We start from the raw sequence: 22,254 nt of genomic DNA on the forward strand, positions 1-22,254 counted from the left end.
CTCGGCTTGTTTTACAACCCTAGCCATCAGACTCATATCATAACCAGATCCAAGCTCCACTATGAGAAATGAGTCGGTTTTGGATCTAGAATTAGATCCACTATTTCAATCTAGGACAAGCTGCTGGGTCAAGCTTGGGGTGACCCATACCCGATCCGTTTCCGGCGTCAGATCCATTTTCAGGTCTGGTTCAAAACCTTTGACTCATTTGTGGGTTCTTCTTTCAATAATTCACAAAAAGTGCCTTTCTTATCAGATATTTACAGAAAGCCGTCTGACTCTCTCTCTCTCTCTCTCTCTCCAACCCCCCCCCCCAAGATCCATTCTCCCTGTAATTGGCATCTCCCCATCATCTCTCTCCTTCTGAGCCAGAAATGGCGACACCCATCTGGCTTCTGCTCGCAGAGATCGCCATCGGCGTCCTGGTAGCCGCTTTCTGCTACCTCTCGGTGAGGGTGGTCGAGGGCAGGAGGAACAAGAAGACGGGGGCGGGGTTCTTCCACCCTTACACGAACGACGGAGGAGGGGGCGAGAGAGTGCTCTGGTGCGCGGTGAGGGCCGTCCAGGAGTTGTCCCCACATCTCGATTGCTTCGTCTTCACCGGCGACGACGCCACCCCGCAGAGCCTCACGTCCCGCGCCCTCGATCGCTTCGGCGTCCACCTCCTTCGTCCTCCCCAGGTAGATTTTTCCTCCCAAAATCCGATTTTCCGGATCCTCTACATAAGATTTCAGAACATTTGTTGCTTAGTGAGTTCCGATCTTTTCTCCTTTTATGTAAAAATCATTTTCCAATTCGTTCTGTTCTGATGGTTAGGTGGTCCGCTTGAGCAGACGCAAGTGGATCGAGGAAAAGACGTATCCGCGCTTCACAATGATCGGACAGAGCCTCGGTTCAGTCTTTCTTTCATGGGAAGCCCTCAACAAACTAACACCGGCATTTTATTTTGACACAAGCGGCTATGCCTTTACTTACCCCCTTGCTAGGTTGTTCGGTTGCAAAGTCTTTTGTTATACACATTACCCCACCATCAGTTCTGATATGGTTTATCGTGTTCGTCGGCGCAACTCAATGTACAATAACAACAGTTTAATTGCAGGCAGGCATGCTTTTCTGATGCATTTTCTATTTAGTTGAATGTCAAAACCTTTTTTTGGTATCTTCCTTTACATTGTCAATCCTACTAATTCCTATGCACACACTGATGAATGTGTATTGTATTTAGACATATATGCATATTAAAACCTGGTTATGGGTATAGAGACCGCGCTCAGCGGAGCCAGGAATCTACACTAGGGTGGGCACAAATGCACAGTAAAAAAATCAAAACCCTAAATTCTAACAACATGATTCATAGATATGTTAATTGGAAAAAAAATATAAAACCTCTAAAATTCTAACCAAAATGAGACATGCATTCATGGAATCATGTTTAATGTTGATTGAAAAAAAGACAAAAAATGCCTAATTAAATATTCATGGCAATTTAGAAACCAAATAAAAAACTTAAATTCTAACAAAAATCAAAGATTAAAGGGTTTGATAAGTAATAGCCTATGTCACATAGGTGCGGATGCGGGTGCGGCGATGCGGCACTTTAAAAAAACTTGGGTGCGGGGAGGGTATATATATATATATATATATATATATATATATATATATATATATATATATATATATATATATATATATATATATATATATATAAAATTTTTAACAGATTTAAGTTAACACTACGTATTTGTGTGTGCATTTATGTATTTTTATATATAATATAGATAAAAATGGACTTGATTAGGGTTAACTAAATCTACTTTTGGATAGAAATGGACCTCAATGTGGTGGACTTCACCTAACACAAAGGAAGTTGTGTCCAAGTGTCACACCCGCCTGGGTGCGACGCCGGTGCGGTGCCCTGTTAGAAGAGTCCATGTGACATAGGTAATAGCTAAAATCAAGCATTCATTAATGGAATCTTGCTTAATGATATATAGAAAGAAAAAAACAATACAAAAAAAACCCAAAAATTGTAATTATACATTTGCATCATTTGGGAAAATGCAAACCAATACCCTAATCTCTAAAAAATCATCGATTTACATTCATTGAAAAAAAAAAACACTAATATTCTAATTAAAATCAAGCATTCATTACATGTCTAATGCTAATTAAAAAACATACAAAAAACCTTAAAACTCTAATTAAACATTTATGCTATTTAAAAATAAACTAAATATAAAAATAAAAACCCTATCATACATTATGCTAAAAAAGCAAATAAAACCCCTAAAATCAAAACATTCAGGCTATTATCAGATAAATCCCAAGAAAAAGAACACAAAAAACTTAAACCTTTAATTAAACATTTATGTCATTTGGAAAAGTCCAAATCAATGCCTTAATTTCTAAAAAAATCATAAATTTATGCTAATTGAAGAAAAAAAACTATTTGTCTAACCAAAATCAAAGGAATAGAGAGAGAGTCGGGTGGGTATGTACTTGCCACTCGGCTTGAGGGTTGGGGACAAGTGGTGCCCACCCTGACCCAGGGCGCTGCCCACCTGTGGTTCGGGTCAGGGTGGGCATGGCCCACCCTGCCCCATTACCCCTTGGGTGTTTTTTTCTGGGTCAGGGTGGGCATGTGCCCACCCTACCCAGAATGTGGCTCCGCCCCTGACTCGATTACATATGCATATGGAGTCATACAAATGCCTTCTTGTATGTGCCTTCATCCATTTGTAAAAGCTGCAATAAGCTTATCTTCAACACAATATAGATGCATATATTGACTACAAACAGTAAGGCTGTCTGCTTTATGCAAGTTTTGCTTATTTGATATTATTTTGTTATTTCACTGTATTGTCATATCATCCACTGCTTTCTGCATGGTAGTTTTAATCTATTAGCTATTTGGTAATTTGTTTTTACATTTTTGTCTTCATTATGAATCCGAAGCCAGCATAGGGCACACAATAAATACCATCAAATACTCTTTTAATTTTGAGAGGTAAGGCTGCATATGGAGTGAAGCCAGTTCTGTATTGCCTCTTTTGTTCCTTGTTATTTGATTACTCCCACCATGCTGTGTTATATAAAACTAAACAGAAGCTGCTTCAGAGTGACGTGCATTCTGGCTGAGCAAGAGTATAATTTGATTTATTGGATAAATGTCATCTCGTTCTCTTTTCTATTGGAAATCTAAAATTTTGTTCTGAAATTTTTTATCTCTCTATACACACATTTTCTTCTTGTAATATAATCTATTCTTTTTTGACATGTGCATATTTGTATCCTAGGATCTAGGCAACAGGGTGAATGGCTCGAACATTTATCCTGTTCCATTAGAATGCACCCCTATTCTATCAGAAGATACATAATCTTGCTTCCAGATTTAAAATGAAAAGATTGGATTTAAGATGTTTGATTTTTTTGCTCTCATGAATCATGATTGACATGGTATGTTCGGCCAGCATCTTCTTTCTTTGACTTACATTCTAAGCTGTGTCATTATTGATGATGATTTACACATTAATGGGTTTCCTTCTTGGTAAATAATTCATTTTCTTATTATTATAAAAAAAAGTTTTCCAGATTTACTCATATAGGAATACTAGTCATTTACTAATGCTGCATTTTCACCTTACTGGAAGAAGGAAACCTTGTAGCAGAGATATTCTTTAAGAATAACACAGCCTGGTGATCTATGATGGTTCCCAAAGTAGAAATATGTAAGGACAGCTTTTATGTAACTGCAATTTACCAAACCTAATTGTGAGGAATTCTCTTCTTCATATTCATTTTTCCACAATGTAAAAAACTGTCAGATTTAATGAAACAAATTAACTGCCTATTTGTTAATAGTATGGTGTGAGAGCTCTTTATGCTCCATCAGGTAATGTACTTCAGTATTCTGGAAACTCCTATCTGATCTAGATAAATGTAATAAGTGAAGCTAGATCAACTAGAATGAAGAAGTCATTTACCCCTTTCAGTCCTTTAAATTCATAGAGTGACCTGTAAAGACCAGCATTCACAAGTGTTAAAAAGTCTGGTGTCTTTGCTCCAACCTGGCTAAGACCTGCAAAGGCTCACATGATCCTTCTCAAGGTTGGATTACCAGCAGTTTGTAATTATTTACATCTGGAAAATCATGGCCATATTTTAGTTTCAAGTGATTTGATCTAATCCCAACATCGACCATGCACCTAGAAGTGGGCAAGCACTGCAAGTAATATGCTATGGACGACCACCATTAGAGACATTCCTTTATCAAATAGCCATAATTTTTACTGACGTTGAATCAACATGTACAACTAATGTAATTGGTGCCCACCAGGAGGGACCCAAAAAAAACAAAAAAAAAGGCCAGCTAGAATTGAGTATCATGTTGAACGTAAACTGATAATATGTGAGCTATCTGAAGGTGGAATGGACAAAGATGATAATATGTGAGCCACCACTTGAATGTTGATCCTGAATCCTGATCTTCCTGCTTGTAATAAAGATCCCCCTTTGCCTTGGGCTAGATGTACTGACATGCAATAGTTATCTATATTGATGTTTTATGGATCAATTTGCAATTGTTTTCTATGATGAAAGGGAAAAATATCATTAGCATCTCCTCAATTATCGTCTTTGAGAAGGCATGCGTGATGGTAGCAGCTTCATTGACTGCCAAAATATTTATGAGAAATTTCCAGGCTGACACTGTTGATAGGACATATAGGCATAGTTTTTGTATGCCACATGGTTCACAGACTTATTCCTGCACATAAATATGCATTAATCTGCATATATATTCATAGGAGGTTTCTTTATAAGTGCATTGAGAATCTCTTTTATCCTAGCAAAAGAAAAGAAATGGTTAGGTGCAAGTTCTTGTTGTTATAGGAAAACAAACAATTACATCTGCATTTGATAATTCTACAGAATATTAAAAATAGTGGCAAACAATTGTAACTTAATAATACAAAAATGATTGTGAGTTAGCTGCATGATTTAGCATTTCTTTCAAAGAGAAGTTTTTTTCTTCAAGATATGCATAATTTATTTTGGAAGCATGTGTCTTTCCTTCTTTTTGATCCACATGGCATATGCAAATTATCGACCTGTGGTCTGCATGGTTTATTTCAGCTTTTTGCTTCAATAACATAGCACATAATTCTTGTTATTTCAGCATCTGGTTATCCAACTGCAAGGTCATCTACTACATGATCTTAAGCAGGATGTATGGATTGGTTGGCTCTTGTGCACATGTAGCTATGGTGAACTCATCGTGGACAAAAGCCCATATTGTTACACTGTGGAAAATTCCAGGACGTACTATAAGGGTTTATCCACCTTGCAACACATCAGTTCTTGAGGTGCATATGCTGCCTTTTGTGTTTATTGATAAATTACAATTTAAAAAAACAGTGGCATGTTTATTTAACAATAAACTGATTGCATTAACAACTATTTGTTAGTTCCCTGTGTTTTCATTTGGATCTTGATGTTGATTAGCTGAAGTTCCCTGGATGTGGGAGGGACATAAGCCATGGATTATGTCTATCCCTTAGGATCACTAATATTTTGGTATATACACCTATCAGTTCTTCATTTCGTAAGGCGAAAAGAAAAAAATATCTATTGCTATTCAAATTGTTTCATCTCCAACACCTGTGATGCAATCTCGTATTTCATCTTCTCTAACATTTTCTTCAAATGCAAGTTGATACAATGATACTCTGAATGCTCACTTTGCTACTGCATCAGCATGGTGATGTGAATCTCTATATCTCAAGTAGTTTGTAACTTTGTATCAGATTTTGATCATGCTTCTCTTCAATGATTAACAAGCAGGAGAGGTTTATTATTTGGCCAAGGGGCACACTTATTCATGATAAAGCAGATATTTTAGTGCATAATGGAATCTCCTAGTTTGCTTTATCCACTTCAAGTTAGGGAGGAGTGTCAAAAGGTAGATGGGGATTGCCCAGTTCTTTTTGTTCTGTCCTGATTTATGTGTAGCATGCAGAGCTCAAGGGTATAAATCCTCTCATTTAGTAAAAAGAACACAAATACGAGGTCAGTTGCGTTATAGTAAGTCTTTGGTGTAGAATGTCTTAAATCATGTGCAGCACATAGGATTGCAATATACAACACACTTTGATACTGCAATGTTAGATTTGCTGTCAACAGCTGAGGTAATTCCATATGACAAGCCATATACCCTATGTCAGAGAGATTCGGCTAGCGGGACCCGTGCCGGGGGGAACCTCCGGACCCCCTTATATATATATTACATTTTTGCCCCTTCTGCACCCCCGCACCCGCACCCGCACCCATGTGACATAGCATATACCACAATATTATTTAGGGATATGGATGACATATAAATGCTTTTCACTGGGTGAAACAAGTTGTTAATCAGTAATGGGCAGAATGTTGTAGTATAGCAGGTAGTGGAAGCACATCAATACCATTGTGGAAGTATGCACATATTTGAGGTCAGAATCAACTCTACATAAGAGTTGTCCGGCTTGATAGAAATCCAAGTTGATGAGTGAAATGGTATCTTACTCATCCATCACATTTAAAATTTGCTGCTTGCTCATGAATAATTGTAAAACCCACGTTTTACAAAAAAAAAAACAATAATAATTTCGAAGCCGGGTCGGACCCGGATCCGACCCAGACCCGCTAGGGTTATCGAGGGTGAGGGTTTCTTTTAAACCCTCTTCTCCCCCCGTGCGCCGCACTCCCCCCCCCCCCACCTGCCTCTGCGTTTCCCTCTCCACGCGACGAAACAGGAAACCCTTCGGGGTTTCCCTATTGGGCCCCTCCCCGACCCTCGTTTAAAAGAGCGTGAGGGGAGGGGAGGGCTCCCATCAAAGGCGCCTCTCTCCTCCTCCTCCACCTCTCCTCCTTTTTCCTTGCGGCCGTCGACGACCAAAGCTGCGGGCGATCACGCCGGCGACCTCCACGTCGTCGTCTACCTCTTTCTCGCTCCCTGCGTGCGTTAGCACCGACGACGTTGGTCGACGCCACTGCCCCGCCTCCCCAGGTATTCTTCTTCTCCTTCCTTTCTTTTACTTCTTCGTCTTCCTCTTTTTCGGGTTGCCGGAGGGCCGGCAGGAGGCCGTCGGCCCTTGCCATGCCTTCCCCTCTCTCTTCCTTTCTGATTTCGGCAGGCAGGGACTTGCCCCCTACTGCCTCCCTGTTTCCGGCAGGCAGGGGCTTGCCCCCTACCGCCTCTCTGTTTTTAGTAGGCAGGGGCGATGCCCCTGCCGCCCTCTGTTCTGGCAGGCAGGGGTGATGCCCCTGCCGCCTCTCAATCTATGGCAGGCAGGGGGCTCGTCCTTGCCTTCTTTCTGAGTCTATGTCAGGCAAGGGAATCGCCCCTGCCTCCTTCTTGAGTTTATGTCAGGCAGAGGCTCACCCCCCTGCCGCACCTTTCCCCCTCTTTGTCTCTAAACTGTCGGAATGCTGGCAGCCCCTGCCATGCTCTTCCTCCCACTTCGTCGTTTTTGTTAGGCAGGGGCCGAGGCCCCTGCAATTCGAGGTCCATCTGCAGGGGCCAAGGCCCCTGCTGTTCGTCTTGTTCAGGCAGAGGCTGAGGCCCCCTGCCATTTGATGTCTGACAGGCAGGGGCCTCGGCTCCTGCCGTCCGCTATACTGTCAGGCAGGGGCCGAGGCCCCTACCATTTGAAGTCTGTCAGGCATGGGCCTTGGCCCCTGCCGTTCGTTTAGTTCTGTTAGGCAAGGGCCTCAGGCCCTGCCATTCAAGGTTTGTCAAGCAGGGGCCTTGGGCCCCTGCCGTTCATTATTCTCTGGTAAGCAGGGGCCTTGGGCCCCCGCCACTCATCAGATTCGGTATGACATGGGCCTCATCCCCTGCTGCTCATACTCTCCGTTGGCAGGGCAGGCTCTGCCACTGCCCCTTTCTTAGGGTTACCCGTAGTATGGCGGGCAGGGGCTACGCCCCTGACCCTTTGCTAATTATTGATAGGCGGACCAGGGTTGTACCCCTGTCCCTTTTTGTTCTTTAGTATGGTTACAACTTTATAAGTTTTCACACTTTCGCAGTTTTGCGCGACGGATCACGCTCGTGCCCTGCAACCTGTGTCTTACATCGCCTACAGTCTACACACGCGCGACGACGCAACCTCCCGAGGTAGGGAAAAAAGAGGAAAGCGAGGAAAAAAGGAGGAAGAAGAAGAGAAAGAGGGTTCCTCTTCTCCAACAGCCCTTGTTCCATCATCATTCTTCTCTATTTTTCGATTTTTATCAAAGGTACGGATCTTCTCTCTTGGTTTCAAGTGAGAAATTAAATGCCAGTTCGATTCCATATAATATTTTGGTTGGAAAATCCATGGGAAAAACATGTAGAGTATGTGTTCTTAAAGATCCCTTGGAGGATGACCCATGGATCGTCCTCCATGGCTAGATCTTCTCTCTTGGTTTCAAGTGAGAAATTGAATGCCAGTTCGATTCCATATAATATTTTGGTTGGAAAATCCATGGGAAAAACATGTAGAGTATGTGTTCTTAAAGATCCCATGGAGGATGACCCATGGATCGTCCTCCATGGCTATGTTTTTTTGTATACTTTACCCTTTTGATGAAATAGAAATTTTGTACTAGTATAACAGAATTTTTATTCTTGATGGGAGGGGTTCTTTTAGGAGCCCTTTACCTGTTATCGATTTCCAACGGAGGGTTTTGATATGGGTTGTGTAAAAGTATGAAAGTATGTATTTGAAATCATGTTGTTTACATATGTTTTTTCCGAAAATATGCGTAATGGTGTACTTATTGAAACCATTGAATATATATATTGAATAAGTATACACAAATAGGCTTAATGTTCATGTTAGATTCTTTTAAACACGCACATGATTTGATTTGTTTATAGTTGGTTTAATTTTTTTTTCTGGGTATTCAGTTATGCTTTTTAAATTTATTTCAAGACTTGTTAATTAAACTAAAGTTGGCTTGTTGTGTATAAAAGAATGGGGTTTGGTTTCATATGCTCGGAATTGATACGATACGCATTAGCAACATACTATCTCAAGTGATTCCAAGTGCTCGTATACACTTAAAAAGAACGTGCCTAGTGATGTGATTATTTTCCAGATTTTTGCTAAAGTACGATGAACTTAATCTGATGAATGAAATTCTTCTTATGCTTTAGTTTGATTTTAGCATGTTGGATATGAATGCATGCCTGTTAACATGTTATTGCAAAGTTTGTTTTGGTACAGGTGCATACACGATATGAATATGCGTAACTCTAAAATTCAATTTCTAGATCCGGGTTATGTTCATGTGTGTGGATGTTAACACATGTTATGAATAAAAAGTTTCATGTGCCTATATTTATGAGACATGTTTAATTATCGTGCATTTATGGATTGGTTTCAAGGGCATCTGCATACATGAAATTGATGTGTGTTTAACATGTACAATCCTGCATAAATGTTCTCATGTACTTATGAATCATGAATGCATGTGTGTTAAGTGATTACATGAAATCAATTTCATATTGATGGTGAACACATGCATATGACTATGATAGCTCATGCACATTGTTAAATTGGTATGAATGAATGCACATTTGGAATCATGTTGGTATCATTGCATAAATTGCATATTGTTATGATTTTTGCATACGGTGCATCGATGATCGAAATGAATCATCGTAGGCCTGGAGAGCCTTGAATTTTGGTTTGCTCTTTATTTACTTTTAATTGCATCGCAAAAATCATATTCATTTTGATTTCACTATATTGCATTGTTCTATGTGTTTTCATCGGCGGGAGTCCCGTGATGGTTTTCGCAGGGGTAGATGCGAGCTTTTACATGCTGAATTGCAAAACTCAATAATTGGCTTTTAATAAAAAGATAATGAATAATAACAATGTAATATACGTTCTGGGATCTCTCATTGGAAGAATAAGAATCTTAGAGATTCGGTTTTGGGGGACCACGAGGATACAAAAAAAGACTTCGTGTGCACTAATGTTTACCCTTGAACCCGATATTGAGGTTCTTTCTCTTTGCCACGGTTTTAGGGAGAGTCTGCCACTTTACCTCGGGGTGGTGTGTTCGATACAGTTGTTGTTTTGGTATACCAAAGAAGTAGCACTTGTGGGCGTGAAATGTCCCTAGTGTTCCCGACATTAGATGTAGATGTCTAATGTTTCAAAGGTGATTCGGTCGAGGACTAAGTTTGAAACCTAATAATAAAATATAACTTGTGTGTTAAGTTACCCTGGGAACTTAACTTGACCTCGGGGATTTTACCCGTTTGGTGTATCCGCGGGCAACGATAATTAAAAAGAGGAACTTAAATTGTATGCATTTAATAAGGACTTGCATATGAAAGGAAAACTCTAAGGAAAAATAATAAAGTGTTCATGCATTGTACATAAATCATGCATAATCCTGTTATGCATTAGAACATGCATATTTTACCTGTTCCCTAAATTGTTACATGTTGGTGGAGGCATGATGTTTAATTGTTAATGCATGTTAAATGTCTTGCTTACTTAAATTGTGATTCCGGCTGTTGATTAATGTTTTTTCATGCTTAATAAATGTTTTATGTTGCATGAATGCTTAACTGAATTATGTAATTGTCATAATTGCATTCATCTAAATTATTGTATAAAATCTTATTTGTATTCTTTATGCTCATTTATTTCATTAGAGAGATTCGTACGTAGAATTTTTTGGATTTCTGATATCTTCTATTTGTGTTTTTTCGCAGCCGCAGAAGACCAGTGAAGCGACTAACTTCTGGTAGAGCTACGAGTGTCACACTTTTGTTGGACAGTTCATAGAGGGGCAACGTGACTCAGTCTTTTTCTTTATTTACTTTTATGTCAATAAAATAACTCTGATACAATTATTGTTAGATTCTCTTTCTTTTATGATTAATAAATAATGAGTTGCTATGAGTTGGGATGATAAGTGTAAGCTCTATTGTGGTTGGTTGTTTTATCCAATTGGGAGTGGAACTGTAAAGACCCCGGGTCTCTGGAAATGTTTCTGCAATGGTTTTAAAAAAAAAGAATTTTTTTTTTGCATTTTCAAGGGGTATGAGTTGGGGTCATTACAATAACTTTATAAATGAGAACCTCCTTACATATTTGTTATCTTCCTTCAAATGTTGTATGTTCTAGCACATTTTCCTGATTACATATTTCAACACAACAATTATGTGCATTGGGGCTTAAAAGGAACTTACCATATATTTTTGAAATTTTCCTACATCCCTAACCAAAGTGTTATGCTTTTCTATCATTGATTCTGTGCTCCCTTCACATGGTCTACGTGATGAATCCTCTCTTAAATATTAAATGGCTTGGAAATTTTGGTGTCCTGTGCATAATTTTGACACTTCTTTAGCTGTCCATTCTCCTTGAAGACATTACTTTGCGAAATATTCCATTGTCTCAGGGGAAGCGTTCAGCTAAGCCTCAAGTTAAAGGAAGATCAGAACTTACCACAAGTTGATCTGAATCCATTAATTGTTGTGACTTACCAATAGGGGCTAAGATCATACCTTGCATATTGAGATGTTCTGAATCTTCCAACATCTGAGTTTTAAGGTTGATAATGTAATAATGTATCATCCTAGAAGAATTCAATATGTAAAGATAACTGTTATACTCCTTAGTAGTTTATAGTTTTATCTTGGGCATTAACTGATTTGTTACCTTATAGAATGAATTGTGTGTTAGAATTGTCCTCTATTATGAGGCCATGGTGTTACCCATCGTAATTCCATGGTGCTGAACCTCAGCACTTTTGGGACTCATGTTAGTTGGTGCTGAACTTTGCCCCTTTTGGAACCCGCGGCTGCTGGCACAGAGTTAGCCGATGTTTAGTTGGAAAATGACCTTGGTCTTTTGCTTCTCATGTCTTTTCGGCCATATCATTCTTAGAGGAAGAAGCGTGAAATTCATTTTCACATACATTGTCTCTATCCTTCACACTCTTTGGTGACATCATGGAATCCAAAATCAACCTGTCCTTCAAGCTTAATGGAAAGAACTACATGATGTGGGCATTGGCAATAGAGAACAACCTCAAAGGTAAGAAACTTTGGGGTTATGTTATAGGTTCTATTCTGGAACCCCAATTGGAGCTCACCAAGATGAAAGGAGGCCATGAAAAAGCTCTTGAGGGAGATGCTCGCCTTAAAGCCATTAAAGACCACCAAAAGAAAGTTAAGATTGGGAAAACAATAATGCCAAAATCCTTGCTTGGTTCATGAACAATGTTAAACTCAAGGCATGTGCTAACATACCTAAATTTGTCAGAGCCAATGAGGCTTGGTTCTTTATGAACGATATGTATACCCAAAAAGACTTTGCAAGAACATACTTTTTGCAAGAAAAAATTAAAACCATCAAACAAGGTAATTCAAATATTCAAGATTACTATAGTGCATTAAACCCACTATGGGATGAGTTGGCTCTTTTAGAGCCAAAATGGCTAGCTGTGGAAGATGTTGAATTAAGACAAAAACAAATGGAATAAGATCTATTGTTCTAATTTTTGTTTGGTCTACGTCTCGAATTTGAGCAAGTGAGGTCATCCCTTCTCCATAGATCCATTTTCCCTCCAATAGAGGACGTCATTGCCGAAATCACTCAAGAGAAAACTAGGCTTGGCATGATTAAGAACATTGATGAAGTGCTTAACGTATCCAAACCCGGCAACAATGTCAAAACCTATAAACCACCCCACTTTGGAAAACAAGGAAACTATAGTGGAGGAAGAAAGATGATTGTATGTCATCATTGCCATGAGTCGGGTCACATTAAGCCCGCTTCCTTAAAGCTCAATAGAACATTCAAGCCTAAGGTGGCCTCTCTTGAAGAATCCACCACCAAAGAAGATGAAGGCAAGAACGGTGACTTCAAGGAGATTCTTGGTCAAATATCTATGGCTCTTCAACAAATTCTTAAAGCTACTTCCTCTACATCGGGTGCGGTCATTGCGTCTACATCATCACCCGATACGTATTCTTGGATCTTAGACTCCGGAGCATCCTTTCATATGACCCCTCATGAAAATGCTTTAATTGATGTATGCACCCGTTCAAAAGGCTCATGTGTTTCTACGGCCGATGGGACTTTTTTAAAAATCACAAGTATTGAACCATTTAATTCTAAAAATTCTCAAAACTTTTTTGTTCTTAAAGTAAGAGTTGTTCCAAAACTAAATTTGAACCTTTTTTCAGTTTCCCAAATTGCCGACCATGGATGTGAAATATCTTTCTTTTCTAATGGTTGCTTTGTGCATGATCTCCAATCCGGGAAGCGGATTGGGCAAGGCCATAGAAAGGGGGATCTCTACTATATGGATCATCTAAATCTTCCTACAAACTCTTTTTGTACTTATGTCCAAGATAAAAGCATTGAAACTTGGCATAAAAGACTTGGACATCCAAGTTATTAAAAAATGTATCCTTTTTCATTTGGAAACAAATTTTGTAAGAAAAAAGGCATTAATTGCAAAGATTACATTTTTTAGAAAATGAAGTTTATTCCATTTCCAACTAGAACTTTTCTTTCTACAAGACCTTTTGAATTGGTGCACTCAGATGTTTGGGGTTTATCTCCGGTTATGTCTAAAGGTGGTTACTCTTACTATATCACTTTCATCGATGACTTCACTAGATATGTTTGGATCTATTTTCTTAGTCATAAATCAGAAGTGTTTTCCTTATTTAAAGAGTTTTATATGAAAATACAAAATCGGTGGAGAATATTTGTCTACTGAATTTCAAAATTATTTAAAACAGAATGGAATTTGTCATAAAAAATCGTGTCCTAGAACTCCACAACAAAATGAGTTAGCAGAGAGAAAACATAGGCATATTATTGAAACCGCTGGAACATTGCTTATTTCTAAAAATATTTCAATTTTTTTTGGGCTGAAGCCGTCTTAACCTCAACGTATTTAATCAATAGAATGCCTCTCCTTATGAAAAACTCTTCAATTTTCACTCGACTTCAATCGCCTTCACATTTTTTGTTGTAAATGCTGTGTTCTCTTACATAAGAGAGATAAGTTGTCAGCAAAAGCAATTGAATGCATTTTTTTAGGTTATGGGGAAAATAAAAAAGGCTATAGGTGTTTTGATTTTAAAAATAACAAACTTTATGTTTCAAAAGACGTGACCTTCTTAGAAGATGAGAATGGATTTAAAAAACTCGATAAAGAAAATGAAATCGACTATATGTTTTTGCATGATCTTATGGAGGATATATGTGATGATTCTATGAATCATCTCGAGAGTATAGAGGATACTTGTGATGTATCCAATATTGATATACCACCACAAAATGGTGATATTAGTAATGAAAAAATTAATGTTTACACCCGAAGAAATCAAGAAAGGCCTATTAGTGCTTTAGAGAAATTCTCTAAAATTACCGAATCGTTAAAAAAAACACCATTTGCGATCTTCTAGAGAATCAATACCACCTAATCAGTTTGTAACCTATGAGTCCCTAACACCTAATTATCGGGCATGTTTAATAACCTTGCATTCATATTATGAACCCGCTCATTATAATCAAGCCAAAACTCTACCACGTTGGGTTGAAGCAATGAAAATAGAATTAGATACGTTAAAAAAGGCTAATACTTGGAAAATAGTCAAACTCCCTTCACATAAAAAACTTATTGGATGCCGATGGGTCTTTAAGGTTAAAACAAAAAACGATGGATCTTTAGGAAGATATAAAGCCAGATTAGTGGCTAAGGGATGTTCACAAGAATATGGAATTGACTATGAGGAAACATTCGCCCTTGTAGCTCGAATGACTAGTGTCAGAACTTTAATAGTTGTCGCATTAACCAAAAATGACCTATATATCAACTCGATGTGAAAAATGCATTTCTAAATGAGAATCTAAATGAAGAAGTATATATGGATCCACCATCCAGAGTTAATATTGGACAAGGTCAAACCCATAAACTTTTAAAAGCTTTATATGATCTTAAACAAGCTCCCAAGGCTTGGTATGATCGATTTAGTGATATCATGATTAAATTGGGATTTCTTTCCTGTTATACTGACACTGCTCTCTTTGTTAAACGTGCAGGTACTAGTATTGTTATCTTATTACTTTATGTTGATGACACAGGAAATGATCAAAATAGTATTGTTAATGTTAAAAATATGTTAAAAAATAACTTTGACATGTCTGATATAGGCTTCCTTAGATACAGTGTTATGAAAAGCGTTGAGGCGTAGCGAGGCGCTCCACCAAAAAATGAGGCAAGGCGTAAGCCTCGAGGCGTAAAGAGTAAGCCTTAATTTTTTTTTTTGAAAATTTTAAAAAATTTATAAAAAAATATCTAAAAATACAAATAAATAAAGAAATGCTTTATTGATGAAATAACGACCAATAGAAATAGAAAATCTCAAATAAGTACTAAAAATATGAGATTAACATATAAAAGTAACTAAAAACTGATTATATAACTGGAAAATATATTAGATTAACAAAAAAAAGTTAAAATTTACTAAGAAACTGATTACATAACTGAAATAACTGGAAAATATATGAGATTAATCTAAAAAATATTAGATTAACATATAAAAGTAACTAAAAAAATGATTACATAACTGAAAAATATATGAGATTAACCAACAAAAGATAAAATATACTAAGAAACCGATTACATAACTGGAAAATATATGAGATTAACCAACAAAAGTTAAAATATATGAGATTAACCAACAAAAGTTAAAATATATGAGATTATTCTAAAAAATATGAGATTAACATATAAAAGTAACTAAAAAACTAATTACATAACTAGAAAATATATGAGATTAACCAAAAAAAAGTTAAAATATACTAATAAACTGGAAAATATATAAGATTAACCTACAAAAGTTAAAATATATGAGATTATTCTAAAAAATGTGAGATTAACATATAAAACTAACTAAAAACTGATTACATAACTTGAAAATATATGAGATTAACCAACAAAAGTTAAAATATACTAAGAAACTGATTATATAACTGAAATAACTGAAAAATATATGAGATTAACCTACACAAGTTAAAATATATGAGATTATTCTAAAAAATATGAGATTAACTAAAAAACTGATTACATAACTGAAAAATATATGAGATTAACCAACAAAAGTTAAATTATATTAAGAAACTAATTATATGATTGAAATAACTGAAAAATATACGAGATTAACCAACAAAAGTTAAAATATAGTAATATACTAATAAACTTATTACATAACTGAAATAACTAGAAAATATATGAGATTAACCTACAAAAACTTTGTTGATTATGTTTTTGAAATCTTATCGTAATTTTTTTTTTTTGCTCCTTGAGGCATAGAGGGTCGCGCCTCAAGGCAAGATGTGCCTTTTGCGCCTCAAGGCTCATTTTTTATAACATTGCTTAGATATTTTCTTGGCATTGAAGTTGCATATTCTCCCCGAGGATATATTTTGTCATAGATGAAGCTTGTTGCAGATATATATACTAAATCTGACATTTTAGATAATAAAAATGTAGAGACTCCAGAGGTAATTAATGCAAAATTAAGGTTGGAGGATGGGGTCCTTCTAGAAGATCACACACCCTACAGACAACTCATTGGATCTCTCACATATTTGACTATCACCAGACCAGACATCGCTCATGTTGTTCACTCTGCTAGCCAATTTCAGCATGCTCCTACAACTGTGCATATGCGTGTTGTACTCCGAGTCATCCGATACATCAAAAACACCATAACTAAAGGGCTATTTCTATCTTCATCTTTTTCGTTAAATTTGCTTGCTTATACTGATGCGGATTGGGGAGGTAACCCTAATGATAAAATCTCAACTAATGGATTTTGTGTCTTTTTAGGAGATTTCCCAATTACTTGGAGATGCAAGAAGCACCAGAAAGTTTCGCTATCTTCTATTATAGTTGAATACCGGGCTATGTCGACTACTACAATGAAACTTGTTTGGCTTCGAAGCCTTCTCAAATATATGAGGGTTGACGTTACTGGAGCTTCAAAACTATGTTGTTGTGACAACAAGAGTGCCATTTATATTGCCACATGGATTGTCATTATGTTCGTGATAAATACCTACGAGGAACAGTTACTCTACCATATGTCACTTCAGAATATCAGTTGGCGGACTTCTTTACTAAAGCCCTTGCTACTTCTCGTTTCATGTTTCTTCTTGGCAAACTTTCGGTCATCTCCCCATAAAGTTTGAGGGGGGTGTTAAAATATGTATCCATATATATATATATATATAATACCCGATAGGGGTATTTATGTTTTTTCATATAGTTGTTTTAATAAACAACTATTTTATTAGATTAGGTTTTTCTTTTTTTTTCTTTTTTTTTTATTCAACACATGCCAAAAAGGGGCCCCACCATAGAGTCGTTGGGGCCCCCAACGGTCACAAATGTGACCGTTGGGGGCTCCCAACGACACTATGGGAGCCCCCTTTTTGGCCCTCCTTTTGGCTCCTCTTTTGAGGCTATTCCTTCTGTATAAATAGGGGTGAACCCCTTTGTATCTTTCAAGCTTGAGTGCTCTCTCTCTCAATAAAGAGATTTTATATTTTAGTTTGTGCCTTTCTCAAGGCTTGTCTATGTATTGTCCCATAGTGGACTCGGCTATTGTCTCCTTTATGTTTGTCCATTGTTGGACATTGTGAATGCTGGTCACATGTTCACACTTATGACCAACTTTCATGTGTTAAAAAGTCTTAACTTTTACAGTTGAGATTTCAGAACTACAGGCTGTACCTTTTTATGTTTGTGTAGCTTGTGATTCTTCTGTGATTGTGATCAAGAATCACAGATAGCTGTGAAAGTTCAAGAATCACAGGACAAAGCAAATGTGTCCTAAATCAGCAGTCTCGTGATCAACAATATCGATCTGATGTGAACCTACTCCCCTACCTTATTCCAGGTCTTTCAACTTTAAGTGTTAATGTTATTGTATTCACACTGAACTGTTTCAGCTTGCATGATTGAAGATGCACTGTTCCTCTGCCTGTAACCGTAGGACATGATTTGAAATGCACTTCAACTTATGCTACTGAATGTCTTCTGGTTCATGAAGTGGCTTTGATTGCTCTAAGTTGGTAGATAATTGATAATCTCATTATTTTGCTTATACCACGATACTAAAAAGCTTGATTATGTGGCAATGTGGAGTCCTTGTAGACAGTAGGTGACAGATTCAAGTTGTTGCCTCTTTGAATTATTATATTGCTTGGCTTGAACTCCACTCTGCTAAACCTGAATGCCTATGTCCAATCTTGGTTCAAGCTCAAGCCTGGTACATGTACTGATCTGATCTGGATAGGCCAGACTCAGGCTCAGCTCAACTTGTATACACCTTATCTATCAGCATGATATTGATCACTTTCTTTTGGAGCATCCCTCTTCTACTGGTTGAATGTGAGAAACATTGTGTTCAATGTAGCGTAATGATCTTGTAGGGTTACTTATATCACCACACCACAACATTGGTATTTCCTTGTCTCATGAATCTAGTTCTTCCATAATCAAAATTAATGATTCGAATGCCAATTCATTATTTTGGCAACACACAATTGCTGTCAGTATCTTATGTGAGGAAATACTTCCTGTGCAATGCCTATTTCTAGAAAATTTGTTTTTATGTTCATTTCATGCATTCTTCTGTTCTTTTGTTTTGAATTGATCATACTATGTAGTTTAATGCATGAATCTCTACTGTCCAGACAGGCACTCCCATTGGAACGGTCAACAGAACACCCTAAATTTATTTCTGTTGCTCAGTTTCGTCCTGAAAAGGTGATTCTTAGAAACTGTATCAAAGGGTTTAGTTGAATCCTTTAACCTGATTATTAAACATTAAATGGTCTTTGTTTGGGTATTCTTTTTCTTATTTAGGCACATGCACTTCAGATCGATGCTTTTGCACTTGTTATGAAGAGGCTACATCTAGATGCACCGAGACCCAAGCTCCAGTTTGTTGGAAGTTGTAGAAACATGCAAGATAAAGAAAGATTGTCACAGTTGAAAGAAAGGTGCATCCAATTAAACATTGGAGAAGATGTGGAGTTTCATGAGGATTTGAAGTACAGGTTTGCTGCACTCAAAAATGGGTCGTTAGTTTTGGGTCTTGACAAAGAAAATGCAATAATGAGTCAATTTTTGGAAAAGGATAATCATGAGATTAGTACTGAACTTTCCTCGTTTTTCTCAAAGAGCCAAAAAGTCTTGTTAAATCTTCAGAAAAACTAGGTATAATAAATAAGAGAGAGAGAGAGAGAGTTGTATTGGAGTATTCAAATAGTGACAAAGTAAATAGCCTTTCCAAACAGCACAATTTACGAACAATAGGTCACAGTCCTCAAAAATTTGGAAAAAAAATCCTCTAATTGATGCTGTTACGTTGTATTGTGTCAATTCTTCTGACCACACAAAATCAATTACAGGGACCTGGTGCAGCTTCTTGGTGGAGCTGTCTCGGGGCTTCACTCCATGATAGACGAGCATTTTGGTATAAGTGTTGTAGAATATATGGCAGCAGGTGCTATTGCAATTGGTTAGTGTCTTCACCCCTTGGTGCTCTGAAATCTACTAATCTGCTTCGGTTTCCTCTGGAAGCTCCATTTCATATTCATGTTATATTATTTATGTGCCCAGCTCATGATTCAGCTGGTCCCAAGATGGACATCGTTGTTGAAGAAGATGGCCAAACAACAGGGTTCTTAGCTCGTGATGCCGTAGGATATGCTGATGCCATCTTTGATATCCTGCAGATGCCAGAAGATGCACGGCTTATGATTGCAGCAGCTGCTAGGAAGCGTGCCAGTAGGTTCTCTGAGGAAAGGTTTTATGAAGATTTTAAGGCTGCTGTCCGTCCAGTTCTTTGTAGCTGAGAGAGCGCTGTTGCTGATATCTCTCCTTACTAATCTAGGTAAAAAAAGGAAGTTGAGTGTACTTTGTGGTTTACAGAAAACTCTGGTGGTCCAGTCAGGGTTGAATCTCTCCTGCATTAAAGATGAGCAATAAGGGTTGAGTTGTATTATTTCTTTTACAGACCACAATTATTTGAGTTTGTGTTTTTTTATCACAGTAGACATGAGCAAGTTCATGAATTCCAATGTAGAAAATACTGGAATTCTCAAGATGTCCACATGTACTTTCAAGAGTTTTTAATGCATTTTTAAAGTTGATTCCCATCTTCTGATCCTCAACCGTCACTTTGTTCTATGATTCATGTTTGAAATGAAAATCCTTTCATAGAAAGGCTAACCAAGGTAATATTGAACAAGAAACCGCACACTGCTGTTGAATGGGAAAGCAGAGCCACAACATAAAAGCATCCATCATACACCACTGCCCCCTTTGCTACTCGAACCTTGTGCCGCTCTGTCCTTGAATTCTCATGGAAAATCCCTTCATTGGAGTGTTCTCAAATAAAAAAGAGACCAATCTTTATATCCATAGTGGAACAATGACAATGTATATATATATGAGTGTAGCTGAGATGGATGTGTGGAAATACAATAAAAGATAAGATTCGGAATAAGGAGATACGTAAGAAGGTAGGCATTGCACCCATTGAAAATAAGATGAGAGAGAATCGTTTACGGTGGTTTGGACATATTCGGCGAAAGCCTAATGATGCTCCAGTTAAAAGGATGGAGAAATGAAAAAATATATTAGTTAAAAGAGGTCGGGGTAGGCCTAGGAAGACATGGATGGAGGTGATAGGAAAGGATATGAATGCTTTGAACCTCACCAAGGACATGCATTGGATAAAAATGATTGGAGGAGAAGGATTCATGTGGAAGACCTAGAATGATTTTTTTTTTGGTTCATATCGCCGACCCCAATTGTTTTGGGATGAAGGCGTAGTTGTTGTTGTATATATATATATATATATATATATATATATATATATATATATATATATATATATATATATATATATATATATAGAGAGAGAGAGAGAGAGAGAGAGAGAGAGAGGTGTAACGTTGGACGTGTAAACAATGGACACAGCGTCAGATGTGCACACAACCACAGCTCAAGCCCTTTTCAACACGGTTCCCAACCACTTGTCCACCTGTTTGATGCACCTTTTGTGTCCGATGTTATACTTCCCACAAGGGCTCCACTCATCTGGTAGGGGCAACTTGTGAATGTCACCAAGTTGAAGGGACGTCACAAGTTCAAAACTCATAGGTGGCATCCCTTGCTGCAAGGTCGAAGCTGGGTATACTGCTCGGTGGTCCGAGGGGAGTTCAAGGGTTTTACCAACGGGAGGCCAGCCAATGTGCAGCCGAGGTCCCTTGGACTAAACGTTGGACTTGGTTCAGGGTAAGCAACCTTTCTTTACAAGCAAGATAGAGGTACCATGCTGCCCTGGGATGGACATACGGTGCCTAGATGAATCTCCTCCAATTCTACTTGTAGCCCTTGGAGAGACTCACAGGGTAAACCTCAAATTTCTCACTTGTACACTGTGAGATTGAGCATATTCAATATATGACTAGAAAAACGGTAACTATTGGTTGCTACCAAACTTACAACGATAGATTTTGGTAACTGTATATGGTTACCATTTTATAATACTTAACAAATGAGAAAGTTTACAAAAGTAAATAAATCGGTTACAACAGAATTGCTTTTTTTTTTGTTCTCAGGGTTGCTTTGAGCTGCATTTGGAAGGCATATGACATGATTTTCGATATTTGGCAATCTGGTGTTGAGCCTTGGAAAGATAGTGTCCACCTCATTGGACTCTAGCTGTAGAGAGGATAATGTATCTGAATTATCGTGGGAGTTACTGCTGGCTTTAACACTTACATCTTCCCAAATAGCTCCCCTGGACAATTTGGGGCAAGGTTGGTCATTTCACAAGAATAGGACTTGGAGTTCCTCTGGGACCCAGCTGATAACATGACCCCACGCCCCAAGCAATTTAGAACTTTCCTGATCTTCCTGTAGCCTTGAAATAGTTTGACTCACAATGAGATTAGATCATGTTTAACATGCTCTACTTGCTATTTTTATGTCTTAAAGTTGATTGAAGTATGCTGTTTTATACCATTTCTAAAACTCTTATTTTCATGAATTATGAGTTTTTGAATTTAACTCCGCCTGTATATAACTGTTTAGTTATACACTGCCGGTCCCAAGCTCGGATAAAGGAGGAGGGTTGTGGTAGGCTTGTGAGAGCCAGCA

General features: G+C 37.7%; 1 protein-coding gene across 2 annotated transcripts; it reads left to right on the plus strand.

Annotated features, from left to right (window-relative positions):
• Positions 1–331: 331 nt before the first annotated feature.
• On the plus strand, positions 332–20,165 carry LOC149848330 (GDP-Man:Man(3)GlcNAc(2)-PP-Dol alpha-1,2-mannosyltransferase-like). Of its 2 annotated transcripts, none has more exons than XM_090011152.1 (7): positions 332–680; positions 817–1,103; positions 5,177–5,363; positions 18,778–18,846; positions 18,946–19,139; positions 19,494–19,603; positions 19,705–20,165. In XM_090011152.1, the coding sequence occupies exons 1-7, from the start codon at positions 375–377 to the stop codon at positions 19,938–19,940; spliced, it is 1,389 nt and encodes a 462-aa protein (XP_089867278.1). In that variant the 5' UTR covers positions 332–374; the 3' UTR covers positions 19,941–20,165. The 2 variants fall into 2 exon arrangements, with proteins under 2 accessions (XP_089867278.1, XP_089867286.1); XM_090011160.1 differs by having other exon boundaries at positions 19,821–20,165.
• Positions 20,166–22,254: the final 2,089 nt, after the last annotated feature.

Source organism: Nuphar pumila, chromosome 1 (assembly GCF_984573655.1).
Source record: "Nuphar pumila chromosome 1, dmNupPumi1.hap1.1, whole genome shotgun sequence".
Taxonomy (NCBI): domain Eukaryota; kingdom Viridiplantae; phylum Streptophyta; class Magnoliopsida; order Nymphaeales; family Nymphaeaceae; genus Nuphar; species Nuphar pumila.

Excerpts from the sequence above, each read along its gene's own strand:
- LOC149848330 (XM_090011152.1), top strand. The coding sequence starts at position 375 with ATGGCGACACCCATCTGGCTTCTGCTCGCAGAGATCGCCATCGGCGTC. Across the intron at positions 19,140-19,493 it reads CATGAGGATTTGAAGTACAG|GGACCTGGTGCAGCTTCTTG; the intron begins GTTTGCTGCACT and ends AATCAATTACAG. Across the intron at positions 19,604-19,704 it reads AGCAGGTGCTATTGCAATTG|CTCATGATTCAGCTGGTCCC; the intron begins GTTAGTGTCTTC and ends TTATGTGCCCAG.